The sequence below is a fragment of the Lissotriton helveticus genome, chromosome 10 (genome assembly GCF_964261635.1).
Source record: "Lissotriton helveticus chromosome 10, aLisHel1.1, whole genome shotgun sequence".
NCBI classification, from domain to species: Eukaryota; Metazoa; Chordata; class Amphibia; order Caudata; family Salamandridae; genus Lissotriton; species Lissotriton helveticus.
Genome location: NC_136071.1, coordinates 260463933 through 260485018, shown reverse-complemented (window position 1 = coordinate 260485018; position 21086 = coordinate 260463933). Strand labels below are relative to the sequence as shown.

At 45.0% G+C, this 21086-nt stretch overlaps 1 protein-coding gene across 1 annotated transcript in view; it reads right to left on the bottom strand.

Moving 5' to 3' along the window:
* The window catches only part of GARS1 (glycyl-tRNA synthetase 1), a 116121-nt gene that overhangs the window by 38929 nt on the left and 56106 nt on the right, over positions 1 to 21086 (bottom strand). The window contains exons 11-12 of the mRNA XM_078665280.1: positions 16555 to 16662; positions 318 to 463 (exon numbers count right to left, since the gene is read on the bottom strand). Coding sequence (XP_078521406.1) covers positions 318 to 463; positions 16555 to 16662 — 254 coding nt within the window. The remainder of the gene's footprint in view (positions 1 to 317; positions 464 to 16554; positions 16663 to 21086) is intronic.

Here is a 21086-nt window from a genome sequence, read left to right as displayed (position 1 = left end):
TTAGCCATGGCCAGTTTTTTAAATTCACTCTTGGCCCAACCCCTCTCCCTTTTGTTCAGTAGTAGCGGGGGAAGTGAACAGCTCTGGTCGACCCATGCTTTTAGTGATATTTCTATTATAATTCAACCATGGCATTTTCAAGCAAACAGTTAACAAAATTATTAAAAACATTATTGATGTGTTACTGAATCAATGGTAATAGTCCCACAAGGAATAAGGTTACTGATTGACAGCTGTGGACTACAACATGATTTACCGTTAAATCCATCTCAGTTTCGAGCATTGAAATCATCTTCCTACAAAGCCATTTGTCTTACCCTTTTTCATTGAGCAGTTTCTCCATTTCTGTGATGTAACATTCTTCGCAGATGGCAAGGTATTCCATGACCAGCTTGGCATCCTTCTTGTAGGCCTTACCGATGGCTCCCTTGTTTGCGTCAAACTGCACTACGTTCACAGTTTTGTGCACAGAAGTTAAAGAATTTACTTAATCATGGCATCAGGGCACTTCTATTTTACTCCTTTTCAGGCTTCAACAACAATTACTCTAAAGATTTGTAGGTCGGGGCAACTAGACAGCACAGCAGTCTGTGGCATAAAAACATATTGTGGGCTCAAAAAGAACACACAAGCGAGTACAATCCACACATTGCTTACCATCGGTTGAATTTACTATCATTTTCATTTGTCTCCTTGTTTTGTCCTCCTTGCAAAAGCCCTTTCCCTGGAGTACTGTCACTTTACTTGTCGTTCCAGTGCTCACTTTGAGGGAACTACTTTTTTCTTGTCTTAAGCAAGAGTGCATGTGTTTTTAAGCGGTCTCCCTAGTATACATCTTTTCCCCTCTCCATGCTCTTTGCTTCTCTTTCTCACCAGTGTGCTTCTCCTTTCTCCCTCTGTGATTTACTCTACCTTGTGTGCTTCTAACCCCCATGTTGATTTCTCACCCTGTGCCTTTCCTCCCCAGCTAAAAATTGCTCTCTTGATCATGTTTGCTTTTCTAAAATCTTCACTCACATCCTTTTAGGTACCCCCCACCCATGCCCTCAGTATTGCTGCCCCCTCACCCACGCACCGGGTGTTGCTTCCCTCCACCCGCACACTAAGTGGCTTCTCCTCAGTCGTGCCCATGTTGCTTCCAGAAGCCTTGGGTCCCCACCTTTTTTTTTTGTTGCTATTCTGCCCTAGCAATGATGCACAACATTGTTGATTCCATACAGCAACACTCAAACTAAGCCAATTCTTTTCCATCTAAAGAAGTAGTACTTTGTTTCAGAAAGACCACATTTGATGAATGCCACAGACATGCGGCCTTAGTGCCTAATTTGTTTACCCATTGGGGGGTTTAAATTCGCTGAACGTTTTTCAGATCTGAATGAATAAATTATTATTAATTCAAACACCAAACAAACTATTACCTCTGCATGCCACATCCACATTTATGTAATCAATGTGGGTAAAGATTTTCTATATTTCCATACCACTTATAAAATGGTGCCGGGAGAGGGCAATCAGGGAGCAGGTAGGGTGCACAAACAGCCTGTGGTTTCCCTTGTATTGGATGTCCTGAGGTATTGTACTGGCAATTGTCAGTTCTCTTCTAGCAAAATACATTTTCTGTAGCCATCCACTACTGAAAGAGATTGTCCAGCACTTCCGGGCTTAGTTACCTTTTCCTCACGGCTAGAACATTTCACACATGGAATATTTTTAAGACTACTTGCTAGCACATCCTATATTTACCAATAAAGGTCTGATTCGATTGTGCATACTTGAATTACTTGTTCCACCAGTTTAATGATGCAGTATATTGCGGTGGTGTGGTCTGCCTTGATATTTAGCATTTATCGCTTTATCATTGTGAAAATCCATTCTTTCTAATGATATGGAGCACAGTGTTAGAGAGTCATGAAAAAAGAATTTCAGTAAGATTGGCTTACCTTGCCAAGTCATTAGTGTTGTTGTTCCCGTTAACAAATACTCACAAAAATGTCTACATGTGATCCAATTACTGTGCAGGTTCTACTTTGCAGGCTCTTTACATTCAACTCTTTTAGATGTCTTTATCTATGTTGTTGGAAATCTTAGAATTTCCCAGGAAGTACTTAATATCAATGTATGCATAAAGTGGAAGCTACATCAATTGTCTGGTTTACCTTTGAATAGAAGGTCATCTCAATAGAGGGATTTCTTCATATTTACAGTGAAGCACCAATTAGTTGACAAAAACTAATGTCTTGTGTGTTACCTCTGACCTTAGACAACAATAGTTTCATTCACTACCGTTTTTTTAAATAAAGGACAGACGTTACCTGTGTCTTGACTAATAATTTCTAAAAAGGAATAATAGGAGGATTCTTCTTAGTTCAGAATTTATTCCAAATGGTATTGCATTGAAATGCAAATCCTATTCACGGTGACGATGAATGGGTACACCAAGGCATGAATTCTCCAAATCTACGGTGATCACGAAATTACTTTCTGCTAACCACTGAATTAGGTCTTGTAATGTCAATCTTTTGCTTTTGTGTACTAGCCCATTTGTTGAACAATCTTGGAATTAATATTAATCGTGGCGGTACCGTCATCTTTTGGATGCCATTTAACCTTTACACAGATTTTCCTCTCGCCTGAAGATGGCTGCAATTCAATACACTTTTGTTCACTGGATTTATTTGCTGTCTCTGTGTTGTCCTGCTCCTGTGGAGTGGGAAAATCAAGTACGATGGACTTAAAAAAAAAGTGAGGAGTCTCCAGGGAGATGTAATTCAGTGGGCAGATATCCTACCTCACTTTACGTCTAACCATCCCTAGGCCCTAAAATCACATTTACCTCCCTTTACTTCTACCTATCCCTAAATTCACCCTAGCCTCCCTTTATCCACTACACACCCCTACATCCTTATATCACCATTAAGTCCAACCATACCTAAATCCTAAAATCTTACTCCTACCCACCACTAAACCTTAAAAATCACCCTTACTTCTCTTTACCTCTACCAGCACTCAAACCACTTTTTTTTTTTAAAATAACGTAAAATGTATGTTTCTTTAAAAAAAAAAAACACATATACCTGCGTGGTAGGGTACTGTGTGGAAAAGGTACAAATACTAATGTGCATGATACCTGTGCGGCAAAGGCTATATGGTAAAGGTCCTGTGTGGTAAGGAATATGTTACTAACCTTGTAAACATCTATTTATAGTGTGTAGTGCTGGAGATTCATACTTCTGCCACCTAGTGTTGGGCTTGGACATGTGTGACTTACTTTTCTTCGAAGAAGTCTTTCCAGTCACGAGGTATAGCGACTCCTCCTATAGTCTGTATTGCGCATGATCATCAGCTCCTTTGTTAGATTGTTTTTGGCTCATCGGGTAAACCTAGGATATGGGCAGGAAATGACAGTAAAGGTGAACATGCAAGGTATAGTTGAGAAAGATGAATGTTGGGTATAATAGTGTGTACGTCAGCTAATAGCTTTTGGAGAGGAGGGGGGTGCATATGAGTCTATGGCACTACACGCTATGAATAGATGCTTACAGGGTAAGTAAAATATTCCATCTGTAGCATATGTTGGCTATAGATTCATATGCCTATCATCGAATGTAAAGCAGTGATCCCCAGATGCGGTAGCTAGCGAATGGCGGGCGTAGTCGCTTGAAAAGGTGTTCGTAATACTCCTTGACCCACTTTAGCCTTTTGGTACACTGAGACATTAACACAATGTTTTAGGAATGTGTGGGGGTTATTAAATATGGCTGCTTTACAGATATCTAGTAATGGAATGTTTCCAAGAAAGCTATTGAGGCTCCTTTTTTGCGGGGAATGAGCTTTTGGAGCTGCAGGCAGGACACGTTTGGCTTTGTGGTAGCAAGTCTGTATACATTTTACTATCCACCTTGAAATTCCTGCTTTAGAGATTGGAGAGCCCTTTTGAAGATTGAAAAAGGCTGTGAAAAGCTGTTGAGTTTTTACAAAAGGTTTAGTTCTATCAATGTAATACATCACCACTCATTTAATATAGAGAGTGTGTAGTGCTCTTTCCACTACCGAGTCTGGTTCAGGAAAGAAAACTGGGACCACAATGGTTTGGATTGGATTAAATCGAAAGAAGAGACTACTTTAGGGGGTAATTTGGGGTTTGTTCTTAGTACCAATGTATCACGATGGAGTCAGAAGTATGGTTCTTCTAAAATGAAAGCTTGAAACCGAGTATGAGACATTATAGCTATTAAGAAGGCTACCTTCCATGTAAGGAACTGTAGTCCACATGAATGTATTGGTTCGGGATTTGGTAGACTGGGGTGAGAAAGGGTTGACTACCATAGGGGATCTTTATGAAGATGGTAAAATGCTGCCTTTTCACGACTTACAGGAGCGTTTTACTTTACAGGGGGGGGGGGGGCTTTTTGCCCCATGCGGCGCTTACTGCGGCTATCCGTGGACACTGGAGAGAGGGCCTAACTGAACCAAAAACCTCATTGGGATGTCAATATATAGTAACAGCTGCGGGAAAGTTTAAGGCGGTCACATGCCTGTACAGGTGTATGATGCAGGAGAAGCTGTTACCCCTGAATGTCCTTAAGCGCAAGTGGGAGGAAGATGTGGGGTTAGAGATACCAGACAAGGCCTGGGCTGAGGTAGTGGAAAGAGCATGGAAGGTCACCAGGAATGCCCGGTTTCAGTTGGTGCACTTTTACATATTGCACAGAGCCTATCTCACTCCAGTAAAAATTAAAATCTACCTTGACACTGATTCAGATAACTGCCCGCGTTGCCAGAGGGAAGGAGCAGACTTCCATCACATGTTCTGGGGGTGCCCACAACTAGACACTTATTGGACTGAGGTAGTGGCCTTGTGAAACACCGTAACGGACGGGGAGTTGGAACCGGCGATAGGGCCATGTATGCTGCATTGGTTTCCCCTAACGGCTAAAAACAAGATTACTAGCAAATTCCTAGATATGGGTCTTTTGCTGGCCAAAAGGGAAATCACGATGCATTGGAAAGCACAGGGGGGCCCCAACATAGCTAGGTGGAAGAAGGAATTCATCAAATAGGCGGAATGTGAGGAGATAGCGAGGTTGCAATTGGCAAAGAGAATGAGTAGCGAAAAGGCATTGGAAGCGGCAAAAGCATGGGAAATGTTAGTGGGATTATTAAAGGACCCAGACACTGATAGCGATTAAGACAGTGAGATTGCTGTACCAGCGATAGGAAACTAAAATGCTAGTGCCCAAGTACAGCAGTACTGACACCCCAAGCACCAACATGATACATGAGCACACAGTAGAGGCGCACAACCAACTTCACTGTTAGCCCTGGTATGTTGGTGAAACTCATGTATAACAGATGGATACTGGGTGTATTATGCAGAGTTGGAATTGACATGCCTGGGTGGGGAGGGGATGGGTGGGGGGAGGTTAGGGAGTTTAGTTAGAGTAATGAGTTGAAGTTATATTGCAACTATCACCCTGGGATGATACTAGCTAGCGAGGACCGTTATTATTATTTCTTCAGTTTGTTTTGGGAACTGAGAGGACGGGTTACCGATATGCATTGTAGACTTCACTTTGTAGGACCCTCCAATATATGCTTGTAATATCTACCCAGATGGGAAGTATTATGTAAAAAAATTTGACACAATGTGAGTTTATGCTGACAAGGAAAACTCAATAAAGTTTGTTTACAAAAAAATTGAATGTATTGGTTCTAATGAAAAACCCATAAGTCTGGTTAAGAACTATAGTAAAATTCCAGACAGGTGCTGGCAGAATGGACAAAGGAATAACTTTCATGCCCTTAAAGTGTTGCCTGTTTTGCATGCTGCACGCAGCAAGTGCTTCTATATGAAACCTAATGGAGGTATATGCAAGACCTATATTTTTGCAGATTTAGTAGGTAGCAAATAAGGTCTGGTACTGTCACTGAGAGAGGCTGGATGGGTTTGTCTAGGCAACAGTGCACAAACCTTTTCCATTGTTCTGCATAACAAGAAAGTGTAGTAGGCCTACGTGCGTGTTTGGAATGGCCATACATTCACGTGGGAGATTTAGGTAATTAAATTCTAGGACCTCAGGAGCCAGATCACTAGACTGAGTTGTTTGGGATTAGGGTGTAGAACCATGCCTTGCTTCCAGAGTTAGAAGATGTGGCCATAATGGTAGTTTTCCATGTGGCGCAACTGACCGATGTAGACGGTTGTGAAAACCATGCTTGTCAAGCCCATGTCGGGGATATGAGAATCAGTGTCAGATGTTTGTGTGAGCTTCTGAGTCAGGTAAGGAATGAGTGGGAAAGGAGGAAAAGCAAATATCCCTGACCAGATGATCCATAGGGTATTGCCTTTGGATTGAGGCTGAGGAAATCTGGAGGTGAAGCTTTTGCATTCCGCGTACTGCTGTGTGACAAAAAGTTCTATCTCATGGGCTCCTCACCATTGGAAGTATGAGTGCTGTATCAATTTCCCACTTGTGTACCTGTTGTTGCGTTATGCTTAGCATATCTGCAAAGACGTTGTCCACCAATGGTAAATATTCTGCTAGAAGGTGGATGTTGTGATGTATGACCCAATGGAGGGCGTGCACCCTTGTTTTTTAATGTAGTACATGGCTGTCATGTGGTCTGTGCAGACTAGGGCAACATCTTGTGGAGAAGATGTTTAAAAGCTTTGGAAGTTAATTGTATCGGAAGAAGCTCTAGGTGATTGATGTCAATCAATCAATCATTTCTAAAGCGCACTACATACCCGCGAGGGTCTCAAGGCGCAGGGGGGCGCTACTGATTGAACAGCCAGGTATTGAGTATCTTCCTGAAGGTCAGCAGGTTTTGGGTCTGTCGTAGGCTCAGTGGGAGGGTGTTCCATGTCTTGGTGGCAAGTTGGGAGAAGGATCTCCCACCGGTGGTAGTTCTTCGGATGTGCGGGACGGTGGCGAGTGAGAGGTCGGCAGAGCGTAGCTGCCAGTTGGGGAAGTAGAAGGAGAGCCGTTTGTTGAGGTAGGCTGGGCCGGTCTTGTTGAGTGCTTTGTGTGCGTGGGTGAGGAGCTTGAAGAATATCCTCTTGTTGACTGGGAGCCAGTGCAGGTTTCTCAGGTGGGGTGTGATGTGGCAGTGGCGTGGTACGTCGAGGATCAGTCGTGCCGAGGCGTTTTGGATGCGTTGTAGTCATTTGATAAGCTTGGTCGGGGCTCCCACGTAGAGGGCGTTTCCGTAGTCGAGTCTGCTGCTGACGAGGACCTGGGTGACTGTCTTTCTTGTATCTGTCAGGATCCATCTGTAGATCTTGCGGAGCATGCGGAGGGTGTTGAAGCAGGAGGAGGAGATGCGTTGACGTGCTTGGTCATTGAGAGCGTTGAGTAGAGGATGATTCCCAGGTTGCGTGCGTGGTCGGTGGGTGTCGGGGCTGCCCCCAGTGCCGTCGGCCACCAGGAGTGGTCCCAGGCTGAAGGGTTGGAGCAGAGGAGGAGGAGGACCTCCGTTTTGTCCGAGTTCCGCTTCAGACGGCTGGTCTTCATCCAGTCGGCGACAGCCTTCATTCCTTCGTGGAGGTTGGTTTTGGCGGTGATGTTGTCCTTGGTGAGGGAGAGGATCAGCTGAGTGGCATAGGAGATTATGTTGAGGTCGTGCTGTTGGGCTACGTGTGCGAGCGGGGCCATGTAAATGTTGAACAGCGTCAGGCTGAGGGAGGATCCCTGGGGTACGCCGCAGATGATCTCGAAGGCTTTGGAAAAGAAGTGGTGGAAGGTGGACGCTCTGGGCCTGCCGGAGAGGAAGGAGGTGGTCCAATCCAGAGCCTTGAGACCTTTCTGGACTGGAGACCACTGTCCACGGACTGTAAGGTCTAGCATATGTGCCTCCCCAACCATGTAAGGATGCATCCGTTGTAATGGTCACTTGAGAAACAGGGGCATTGAAGGGACAACCCTGCATCAGATTGTTGCGGTTCCACCACTGCAAAGGGCAATGGGTTGCCGGCCCCATCAACACTAGATCTTGTAAATCCCCTTCCACTTGGGACCATTGCGATTGAAGGAATTGTTACAGGGGGCAAATGTGAAGATGTGCATGTGGTACTATGAAAATACAGGAGGCCATCATACCTAGAAGACTCATCACTGTTTTGACTGTGATGTGATGATGTGGTTGTAAAAGAGGCAGTTTTTAAGTTGCATCTGTTGCACTCTTGAAGGACTGGGATAAGCTTTGGGGCAAATGGAGCTCAGGGTAGCGCCTAGGAATGTCTGCACTTGTAAGGGTTGCAGGTTGTATTTCGTTACATTTGGGGTGAAACCTAGTTTGTTTGAGAAATGTTGATTCCTTTTTGAGTGTCCTGCAGACACTGATTGCTTGCCTTCTTGTTCAGCCAATTGTTTAGGCAGGGGAAACAAGTGTGTGCCAGGCCTTCTGAAATGAGCAACTACTACTGCCAGGCATTTTGTAAATACTCTTGGTGCAGTAGTTACTCGAATGGCAACACTTTGAATTGATAATGTCAGCCACTTATGTGAAAATGGAGGTAGCGCTGATGGGTTGGGTGTACTGTTATGTGAAAATAAGTGTCCGTGAGATCTAGGGCTGTCGTGAAGTCTTCTTGCTGCAGTAGTGGAATAACCTATTGTGGATTAACCATGTGCAAGTGTTCCGATAGGATGTTTTTTTTTTTAGTGGTCTTAGGCCTAATATAGGCCTTAAGGTGCCATCTTTCTTTGGAATGAGGATATACAATGAGTATACCCTTTGTTGGTTTGTGACAGGCTTGATGGCCCCCTCTTGCAGCAGAGGTTGAATCTACTCTTGTAGGAGCGTTAAGTGCTGATGCGACATGGCTTGAGGTCGAATATTGGGTGGAGTGGAGGTCAGTTCTAGACAATATCCATGTCGTATTGTTGAGAGGACCCACTGATCTCAGGTAATTTGTACCTAATGTGTGTGACAGTCCTGTAACCGTCTCCCCACTGGTATTAAATATGGGAGGTGGGGAGACTGAGTCACTGTTTGGTGAAAGTGTCAACCTTCAAAATGGAACCATATCCTCGACACCTGCTGGCATTGACTCTGTAGTGTGTTATAGTATGTGCAACATGTATACTGTGATTGGTAGGAGTTTGGTGGCTTGTGAGTGGTACCAGTGTCCGTAGAGGTGTTAAGTTTGGACACCACTTTGCATTGGCACCTCTGAAAGGACCCCCTTTGTTGATATGTTTGAAGGGCACCCGAGGCTTAAGCAGTGTTGGTGTCTTTTTAATGGTTTTCCAGCATTTCGTCTACCTGTTGTGCAAAAAGGTATTTCCCATCAAACGATAAACTGAGGAGGTATTGCTGGATAATGAGTTTAAACCCGGACACACTGATCCAAGCATATCTTCTGATAATAATACTAGTGTTGACCTCTCTTCCACTCGTGTCCGTGGAGTCAAACACATATTGTGTGCTTGCATTCGATAGGATTGTTGGAAATGGCCCTTTTTGCAGGGTTATCAGCAAACTTCTTTCTTCTTCCTCCTATTTTTTTCCTGACTCATTTGTTTTGGTGTTATGACTCTGGGCACTTTACCACTGCTAATCAGTGCCAAAGTGCATATGCTCTCTGTGTAAATGGTGTTATGGATTGGTGTTTCCATGACTGGATATTTGATTTACTTGTTAGTCCCTAGTAAAGTGCACTGTGTGTGCCAGGGCCTGTGAATCAAATGCTACTAGTAGGTCTGCAGCACTGATTGTGCCACCCACGTGAGTAGCCTTAAAATTATAACTCAGACCTCCCATTGCAGAGTCTGCGTGCAGTTGGTAACTGCCATGTCGACTTGACCAGTGCACACACTTGCCAGTCCCTAACGTTCCCTTTTCTTACATGTCAGGTACCCCTAAGGTACCCCTGTGGGCAGGGTGCAATGTATGTGAAAGGTAGGACATGCCTTGGTGTGTGTGGCATGTCCCGATAGTGAATTACAGCCCATTTCGCTTTTCACTATTGCAAGGGTACCGGTTCTCATAGGCCAGAATGACGAGTTTGATTATAACCTTTTATAATCCTAAACTGACCCAGGGAACAAGTTGAAATTCGAGTTTAGTATGCCCGAACGGTAAAATAAATCTTTTAGTGAAGGTGATTTTTACATTCTGTGTTTGAAAACACCACTTTTAGAAAGTAGGTATTTTGTTGCTCAGTCATCCCATGTGCCTCTGCTGGAATGTGGACTGCCTTTCTGGGTTTTGGATGACAGAAGGCTGGGGGGCAGGAGGGGCTCCAGATAGTCTAGGTGGGTCAGGAAAGGGCTGAATAGACTTGGGCTACGATGAGGGAAAAGGGAGGAGATTTCCTTGCACCTCAAAGGGCCTGGTCTGCCTCTGACAATGCTGTCTCCACCCCCTGCCAGGAAATCACACCAGAGAAATACGAACTGGTTCTGGCTGGGTACAGACACCCTCTGCCTACAGGATCAAAGGATTTTTGGATACAAATACTGGGGCCCAGACCCCTGAACTTTAGAACTCATCTGGATCAAGAAGACTGCCAAGAAGAAGAGCCGGAGAAGCTGTAAGGAGGAACAACCGCTTTGCTGCGTGCTTTGCTGGGCTGACCTGCAGTGGCTGCTTCTGTCTTGGGCAGTGAAAGGCCTGGACTGGACTTTCTGCAACCTAATTTGTGAGTCTCTCCAAGGGCTTGAGGTAGAGCTTGCCCCCAGTTCACGAAGTCTCAGGAACAACAAAGACTTCAAGCTCTTCTGCCCGCAGCACTGGGGACTGTGTGTTTTGTGCTGCAAACAGAGGAAAAGCAACTTGATGACATCTACGATGACGCTGCCGACTCCGTGTCCTGAAGGCACCACAGAGGGCACTGCCGAACCCTGCACCACAACCTGGGTCTCACCGACGACGCCTGTTAACGCCGCCACCGAGCCGCTGCTTGGACCGCGACCTGTGGGCACCGCACTACGCACCGCCTCACGCTCAAGTTTTGGCATTGCATGGAGCAACGCCGCAACGCCACACCGCAAACTTGGTCTCACCGACGACGCCTGTTGACGCCACCACCGAGCCGCTGCTTGGACCGCGACCTGTGGGCACCACACTCTGCACCGCCTTGCTTTTCACGAGGACGCCTTGGCCTCCCTGACATCGCCACTCCACGCCGACATCGATGCCGCTGCTTGTACCGTGGTTCGAGGGCACAGCTCGTAAGTCACACGAAGCACCGCCCTAATACCACACCGCAGCCTTCACTTGCCGTGCCATCGAATCCAGTTCTTCAACCGACGACAGAGCTTCAGCAACGACGCCGCTGCTTGCACCGTGACCTGCTAACCCCATGGCGAGCACCGCCTTCATCTCGCACCGCGACACTAGTCTCACCGACAACGCCATCTGACGCTGTCACCGAACCGCTGCTCGCACTGCGACCTGGGGGGACCCCACCGATGCACTTTGCACCCGACGCCTGCCGGCGCCAGCGCTCCTGATCCCATCAGAAAGGAGCTCGGCCTGCAATGCGAGTGACTTAAAGGACCTCAACGCCCTGCATTCCTCACAGGTACTGTTCGCGGGTCTTCCCGACAATGTAGCTGTCCCGCGACCAACCAGAACTGTTGGATTTGTTGTTCACGACGCCGTGATAGCCCTGGATAGAGCTATCGACATCAAGGAACTCTGTTTGAAACTTATTTTGATAACTGCAGATTTATAAGTATAGAATTGTGGATTTTCATGTAATTGGTCTGGTCTTAAAGTATATAAAACTATTGGCTATTTTTCTAAACTGGTGTGGTGTCCTTTCGTAATGCGTACACCGTATTACTGTTGGTTATGTGCAAATGCTTTACACACTGCCTTTAAGATAAGCCTGGCTGCTGATGCCAAGCTACCAAGGGGGTGAGCAGGGGTTATTGTAGAAGTGTTACTCCCTTATCCTGACTAGAGTGGTGGTTTTTGCCTGGCTTTGGCCCACGCCCTAGCCTAACAAAAATCCAATTTTTAACAATGATCCTACCCTCCTTAACTAATTCTGCCTCCCTTTGTATTGCTCAGGAAGGTGTTGGAGCAAATCCTGCATCTCATCCCACAGTACTCTGTTGTATCTTGAGCTAGGTAGAGTCAATAAGAAATGCAAGGAAGGGAACAGACTGTATGATCATTCCCATGTTGAGATAAAGTTATAAAATGCTAATTTGACAAAAGCATTGTAAGAGGTTTGACTTAAAAGTCCACATGGAAAGTTTACATTAATAAACCTTAGGGACTGAAGCTCAACAAGATATGTTCTAGGTATAAAATTACTACCCAATAGAGAGAACTGGTTGCTCGATTGTATAGAAGAAGTGCAGTGTATAAAGGGACACATAGGCTTGAGGTTTCAGATATTTTAAATTAGAGTTCATTTAGGTAGAGAAAAATAGAAGCATTTGTGACTATTAGGGAAGCTTTATATGAACAATAATTGCAGAATATAACTCCCTTCCAGGCACTGGGAGCCCCTAAATAACGCCCCCACTGTGCACATAACATAGCTGTAAAGCTTTTTTTAAGAATCAGTGATACATTTTGGATTACTATACTTCTCTAAGGAGGGAGAACCTACCTGATATGAAGGTAGGATTTTTGTTGTTACCTTATAGGGAACTTATTACGTTACTAGTAATCCTTGATCTAAGGATTTACAGAGGAAGAAGGGTTTAATTTATGTTTATATTTGCCCCAGGGGTGATTCAAAGACCTGTGGGAAATTATCTTTGACTTCGACCAGATAAACAAATTCACCGGATTTTGAGAATAGTCAAACCAACACTATACGAAAGACTCCTGCTTTCATTTGGCGAGTCTGAATACATGGATATAGACCACTGAATGTGTGAGTGCAATTAAGTGTGAAGCATACAGACACACCGATATATGAAGATTTGGAGTGGCATGTGAGCTATTGAGGAAAGATGTATGCGAGATCCCCATGTCCTGGGTGCAGGAATGTGCTATGAGTGAGCTATGATTAATAACATGGTTTACTCCATAACAGTTTTTTAAAATATATTAGTATTGTGGTTGCAATATTGTATTGAATCATAACTATAATAAATTTAGAGAAACATATTGATGTTAGTATGTGTATAAGAGGTGTGTGTTTTTATAAAGGATTTTTAACAATAGTTTCCAATATACGAGAGATTTGTTGTCTAGAAGGTGTTTCACATCTGTATTAAACCAACGAAACGTGTTGACGCCTATTTTGTGCTAAATTTGGAAGACACATGGGCACAGTAGATGAATTGTCTTGTGCCCGGATTGTTGTTGAGCAAATTAGCAATAGCGAAAGACAGATGTGTTCCGTTTAATGTGATGTGTATATATTTTTTTTAACTGAATGTAATGTAACTGAATGCTATGGATTCTGTACGATCATTTTTAGTCCATGCTTTTTTAAATGTGGACGTATACCAATTTGTATAAATTGAATGACCCTGGTGTTTTAATTGTTTTACTTGTCTATATTAATAGTGGGATGTGTTCTATTAAGAATTTTAACAAATTATTTTATGTTGTTTCCTCTTTACTGTACTTAGGTGTCTAAAATAAAGTATATACCTACATTGAATGTAATGTGTGATGAAGATTTTATATAAAAAATTGGAAATTGTATGTAAACTATTGTGGCACTCAACTTACTACGGCTTGGGGTAATGAATAGTAAATGTATGGGATTTTGTACATGCATGTATGATTGAACACTAATAAGCAGAGAAGTATGTTGAACGGGGGTTATAACGGTACAAATGTGTGACTTTACAGGATCTTGAAAGTAGGCCACCAGAATTGGCAATTCGAAGGTGGGTTGCCGACTGGACTGCAACCTGTTTCCCTTCAGCATCCTTATCTGTAGGAGCATCACTGGCTGCTTTGTAAATAAGCAGGCTTTCTGGCAGTCTGTACAACAATAGAATAAAGGGGAACATGCCATTTAATATAGGTTGGGTTGATTAGTGAGGGTGTGTACTTCTTGGCAACTCTAGGGGTTAAGGCACTTGATTTGACAGGCTGCTTTAAAATATCAGTGGTAGGTTTAAACATCCCTTTTAACACTAATAAAAATTGGAGTTTGTGTTATATTTTAGATAGTGTTTCCACAGGGAAGTCGTTCTCGTCCTCCACTGTGTGCATGTCAATTTTATGATATTCTGCAGTTCTGCAAAGTACTTCTTAATATGGAATGGCATTGTCTGCTGGATACAGTTTGACGGGGTATAGTTTCTGATCTGTAGCTCCTTGTGGATCTATATTTATAGTCATACCGTGGTTGCTCGAGATTAACTGAATCACCCTGTGGGTCTGCAAAGTATGGAGTGTGGGGGAGTCAATATGTTTCCCAGTGCTATGCTCCCCTAGAGAAGATGTGGTTGGCGACCTGTGGATGAACATGAGGGGAGCCCTGTGGTGAGGTTTTCTGGTATTGGCAGCAGATCAAGAGCAGGAGGAGAAGGTGTAGAAGGAGGCGGAGGAGTAGCTGGAAGAGGTAGTAAAGTTTCAGGAGAAAATCTAATAGGACTAGTTGTTTGAGGCTCCATGGTTTATTCCTCCAACGTCTTTTTACATTTTTGTAGTACATATGTAGGTGGGAGGGGTAGTTTGTTTATAAACCCAGATGCAGGAAGAGTGGTAACCAGAGTCTTCTGACTGGCATCAAGCAATTCATGTAATTTTGTTAAATAGGGCTTAACAGGCAGTTCTTGTGGGTCAGGTGCTGTGTTTTGGAAGTACTCGAGGCCAAAGATATTTTGGATGTAGTTTTCGGCACCAATGTTGGCTTTAAATGCTATGATGTTTTCAGCATTGAGGGTGTTTTTTGCACTGAGGGTGTTTTCAGCTTCTATCATGGGCTGGAGTCTGCAAACGTTCCGGGTCTTTCTGCGAGAGATTTCAGCTCAAAAGGCTTTTCTGACATCAACAGGTGTTTTTCGACACCAGATCCAAAACGGGCTCAGACTTGGAGCAGTCCATACCATAGGTTTTTGGGTGGCCTTTACAGATTGCTTATGCAGAGGTACGACAGTCTGCACCTTTGCCTTAAGCTGGACACCTACATGGCCCAAAGGCAGTGGGGTTCTGTGAGCCTTTCGCCACCGTACTCATGTGTCCTATCAAAGCGATCGGTGGAGCTTCTAGCCTGTGGTCGGAGTCTGACCCTTTCCCACTGCTGGCGAGAAGAATGGGGACGTCCATTGGTGCGCCTTGTGCTTCTGCCTCCTCTTCGAGGTCTCTTACAGCACCGTACTCATGTGTCCTATCAAAGCGATCGGTGGAGCTTCTAGCCCGTGGTCGGAGTCTGACCCTTTCCCACTGCTGGCGAGAAGAATGGGGACGTCCATTGGTGCGCCTTGTGCTTCTGCCTCCTCTTCGAGGTCTCTTACAGCATGGAGGCTGTGTTCTGCCTCTAGTTGCGTCCACGAAGATATCAGATGCGTCTTCTGTTTGGTGTGGCACAGCATTGTGCTATGGGCGCAGCGGCGCTCTGTTCAATCACAAGGCCAGGCACGCGTCACATGATGTTTCTTCATGTTCTGGAGACAGGCAGAAGCTGCAGACTGGGTGGTGATCTTGCTTGAAGTACTTTACATGGCATTTGGGTCAGAAGCTGAAAGGAGTCTTTTCCATCACTCGGGATGCGCCGACTGAAAGAAGATGCTGCTGAAACGAAGTCGAAATGGAGCCAGGCCCGGGCGGGTGGAAAATTTAGCAGAAAACCAGTAAGTCCCGACTTTTTTGCTCATCTCTGTGTAAGGGTGATGGATCGGTCACCAAAAAGACCGGCCAAACTGCACCAAAACTTTGATCCCAGAGCTCCGAGGGAGACGACGTAATCTGATGACGGAGAAAAGCAATATAACAAAGAAGCAGATTATCATGCGCAATACAGACTATAAGAGGAGTAACTACATTTTGCGAGCCAAAAGACTTTAAAGAAAAAACAAGTTGGAAAAGATCGAGCCCAACACTAGATGGCAGGAGTATGCTAAGCCTATGTATTTAAGCCAACACATGCTACAAATAGGCTGTTTACCCCACTATACTCTATCAATTTTATCCCGACACAATGGAAGACGTAAATAGAATGGGGTGCAGAGGCCTGGGTGCTCTGGCAACTTCCTCTGTGTGAAACAATCAGGCACATTTTTCGATTTTAAAATAAACTACTTACAATTCTGGACCAACCTATACATGGTTAGGAAAAAAACGATTTAACAGATTCATGTAATAAAATGTTTGATCAAGTCTGCCATAGCATGCACATAAACCATCTGAGTGTCATTCCAGCTAAACAAAAAGTCATATCTGCCATCATTTTGCTACCAGGCCATGTTAAAAGATGCCCATGACTGGTTGACTCCCATTCAAAATCCAAAGCTGTGATATAAGCTTGCCTTACTAAACTAATACTCTCCATGTTAACTAGTTTATTTTCAATATAAAGGAAAGCTACTTCCTAAGCTCACAAGTTACAGCTATTCTTACACAGTAATGATTATGCAGTGGCATTGTCTTTCAGAAAGACGAAGCCAACACAAAGGATATCGGCTCTTTCAGGGGCTTTTCAGCTACAAGAGGAACTTTGGTGGCTCGGGCATGACAAAGGAGGTCGAAACACGAACGATCAGCACAACCAACAATTTCAATCCAGCCCTGAAAGAAAACAGATATGCAAGTGTTCACATATGGCTAAATCGCACTTGTTGTTGTTGTATGACTTTATTCGATAGAATGTATCATAAAAGTGTACAAGTTCATACATCATTTTTAAAAACAGAAATACATCCCCTTTTTCCATAAATAGAACAAATAATGGCGCGTTGTCATACATACAATAGAAAAATAGAATTTAAAAGACAATGTGTTTTTAAAAACAGATAAAAACCCATACATTTTTTTTTATTTTAGACAATTATCAGGCAAGGATAACCATAACAAAACAGAGGGCATTGCAGGGGCTCTATAATCTGCAACTAATGCTCCTAGGGGAGCTTGGATCTAAGTAGCCAAGCGCTTCCCAGATATTTAGCTGTCCCACATACTACGCTGGGCACAGAGGTGTCTGATGTAAGAATGCGCAATGCTTCCCTATGATGTTTTGCCCCTAAATTAGAGCACACGGGTTTCAACCATCTCCGTCTCGCCTGGCCATATGCTGGACAGGTGAAGAGGAAGTGGGGGATGGATTCTGTGAGGGAAGCACAACCAGGGCAACCTCCTTCCCTCTCACCCTAGGGTGTCCACCCCGCAGTGAAAGCATTCACAGGTAGTGTGCCTAACCTGAACTTCAAATACAAAGACCTGTCTCTAGGGGATTCAATGAGGTCCAGGAAGGGTTCCAGTTTGGGGAAGGGCTTGGAATCTAGGAACTTCTCCATCAGGGAACCGTGCTTCAGATTTCATATTGCTTCGTTGGACACCCACTCCCAATACTACCTGCTTGGGTGGTGGAGACTGGCTTTCCCAGGCATCTGCTAGCCCAATTTCCGCCTTCAAATACTTAAGATTTGAAACCCAGGGTATCTTGCGGCCTGTGTCCATGCGAAGCAATTCGGTCAAACCGGAAGCATAGTTACATAGTTCGGGGGTCCTTCTGAGGCGTACCCAAAATAAGACAGGGCGCAGCCTTGCAATGTCTCTGATTGAGTGTCTACCAAAATCGTGTCGGAGAGGGACCAAAGGAATCGATGGGGGGAGTGAGACCAGGACCCTGTAGAACTTGTTTTCTGATTTCGTTAGCTCCGCAATGTTCTCGAACCCCCACAATTCTGCCCCATACAGGGATGAGGACAGGGCTTTCCCCTCATATACCTTGATGGCAGGGGCAACAAGCCGGCTGTGGAAAAGACGCTGATGCCTTGCTATTGCCCCCGACACACACTTATGATTGAGTAGCATCTTTGACAAGTGAGAATTCCATTTCATCAAGTTGTTGACCGGTACACCCAAATAGTCAAAAGCCTCCACTAATTCTAAAGGGGAGTCATCCAGCTTGATGGAATTTCTAAAGCGTTTAGATGGGGCCAAAGCCATAGGCCTCTGGTCTTGCAAAATTGACTGAACCGATCCAGCAGTTTTTGTAGGCCCATCGGGTTTTTGGAGATCAGGAGGGTGTCATCTGCAAAAAGCAGCGTAGGTGTTTTTTCCCCTGCCACAGTGGGTGCGTCAGCAGGATCCTCCCTCAGGTAGTCCACAACCTCGTTGACAAAAAGTGGAAACAGGGTTGGGGCCAGGACGCACCCCTGGCGTATCCCTCTCTCTACCCTAACTCTCTCCCTCAAATGGCCCTGACTGCCCCACCTCACTCTAGCGTAATTATCCTCGTAAAGACGCACAAGCAAATCCAGGATCAGGGGGGGATGCCCAATTCGGACAGGACCCGCCAGAGGGCGGCACGAGGGACCAGGTCAAAGGCTGTTCTGAGGTCGATAAACGCCAAATAAAGGCTGCCTTTTTCGATCGTTACCGATTTCCAGTATATCATAAAAAATCTAAAGACTTGGTCCATCGTGCCCACTCCCTGTCTAAATCCTGCCTGGAGGTGGGACAAAATCTCGTCTTCGTCCTAAACCGCACTTAACTTTACTTCCTTAATCATCAAGAGATGATGGGTATAAACAAACTAAATGTCTGCTCAGACCCATCGGTGGAAGTTAGTATATACAACTCATACATGTAGAAAAGCACCCTTTGTGTATGGTATTCTCCCAATTTTTGCTCCATGAAGATGGTTAGGACTCTAATCGTGCACTGGAGTCTGCTTTTCAGACCCCTGTGTCAGTACTCTCTCCCTAAAACTGTTGTGTGTAAATTGGCGGCCCCAATTGACAAGGACTTTACACCCCCTCCCCCCCCATATAAGTCCCTAGTATATGGTACAAGTGATTCCCATGCATGGTAAAGGGGTCCCCAGAGCTTGCAGCACTGTTTGTGCCAACCTGGAAGACCCAAGTAAACTACAGACAGCAGGCCTGCCAAGTGATGCATTTCGACTTTGCCATTACCATGTGTGGCAAAGTCAATGCACTGCTTTTAGTATGTCAGTCACTCCTAAGGAAGACCTCCTGAGCCCAAGAGACAGGGTGCATTATGCTAAAGTTGTGGGCATGTAAGGGCAAGCTTATATGTCACGATAATGGCCTTTCCACACCGGATGTGAATCTAGGGTGATGTGGCATGCACACAGGTAGCTACTTTGGAGGTTGCCCATCTGGTTGCCCGAGCTTTTCTATGCTCTGACTGGGAAGCCCACGCTTGCTGTTGCCAAGACAGGACTCGGAGGTTGCACATCTGGTTGCCCCAGCTTTTCTATGCTCTGACTGGCAAGCCCACGCTTGCTGTTGCCAAGACAGGAATCAGACCACCTACCAGGCAGTCTGATCACTCCCAGGAGTCAGGAGCAAAGGTCTGGGCAGGAAGTAGGTCACACTGCTTTCCTCCCAGGCAGGCTAGTCAAGTGGCACATCAAGGTAGTGAGCTTCAAAGGCTACACCACCTCCGATATGCAGCGGAGCTGACTCCCAGCAGGTGAAACAGCCCTCCCCCAGGCACATTTGTCCTCGAGCAGGCATGAAATTAGGTATGCAATGAGGTGTATGCCCCCAGAGAGTTAGCCACACCTCCAGGGTTCGCAGCCTGGTCTCTACACTGAAAGAAGGATTCTGCCATTTTTAGAAGTGGCAGAATAGAAGAGTCTGGGTAGAAAAGGTGACCCACACCCTCAGATGTGGTCATTTCAGGTGCGTACTAGATGCAAGGATTAGCAGCCCATTGGTTACTGGTTACCACACCTCTACCTCCCTTAAATCCTGGACTTAGGGGACACCCTTGACACTAGAACCTCAGTCCTGAACCAATCTGCCTCAAAAAGGACAACATGACTTTGGGACTCCCCTAGACTAGTGGCATTAGTTCTCTGCAAACTGCCAATTGAATAACGCTCCAGAACCAAAGAATCCCTGGCCATCGGGCCCTCCGAGCAATCACCCAAATACAGATGGTCTAGTGCATTGTGAGAACTGTAGTCCTGCCTTCAATGGCCAGTATTACATGCAAGTGAAGGGCACCGCCATGGGATGTCCTTACGCCCCGGAAATGGCGGTGCTCTTCATGGCGCAGTACGAGGAGAAGTTCGTTGATACAAATAACCCTTTCAAGCAACAAATTATACAGTGGTACCGGTACATTGACGACGTCTGGCTCCTGTGGCAGGGGAGCCAGACCGAGTTAACGCTTTTCACGGATGGCTTAACACAAGGCACAGAGACAAAGATTTCAATAGAAAATAGTGCCAGTCGCATGACATTTTTGGATATTGAGTTAAGATGTGAGGACGGACGGTTGATAACATCATTACATAAGAAAGACACTGATAGGAATACTATCTTGCACCATAGGAGCTCACATCCGCGTAGCTTAAAAGCTAATCTGCCCTATGGACAGTTACTCAGAATCAGGCACAATTGCTCAGATATGCAGGAGTATGAGCGACATGCACAAGCTTTTTGTTCAGATATGCAAGAAAGAGGCTACCCTAGGAAGCTCCTTAAGCATTCGCTCAAACGTGCCAAGCACACGCCTAGGGAATGTCTTTTGCAACCCAAACAACGCACACCGTTGAACAAACTCGTGTGCGTTACAACTTTCTGTCCGGACACACACAAACTACGACAAGCGGTTTTAAAGAACTGGCATTTATTGGAGGGGTTGAATTGCCAGTTTCCCAAACCCATTTTTGCCTACAGAAAAAAAAAAAATCGCAGTATTGGTGAAGAACTCATTAGGGCAGACATTGCTATTCCAAGGCCTAAAAGCGATCTACTTGCGCAATGGAACCTTAAGCCGATTGAAGGCCACCATAAGTGTGGAAATTGCGTCGCCTGTTCCAGTACAATTGAAGGTGACGAGTTTGTTCACCGAGGCATAAAGTGGAGACACAAGGATTTCTCCAATTGCAGAACTAAGAATGTTGTCTACATGGTATTATGTCCGTGCCAGTCCCTTTATATAGGTAAAACCAGCCAACAAGTGAATCAAAGAATCAGCCAGCACCGATTCCGGATTAAGAAGCAGGTAAT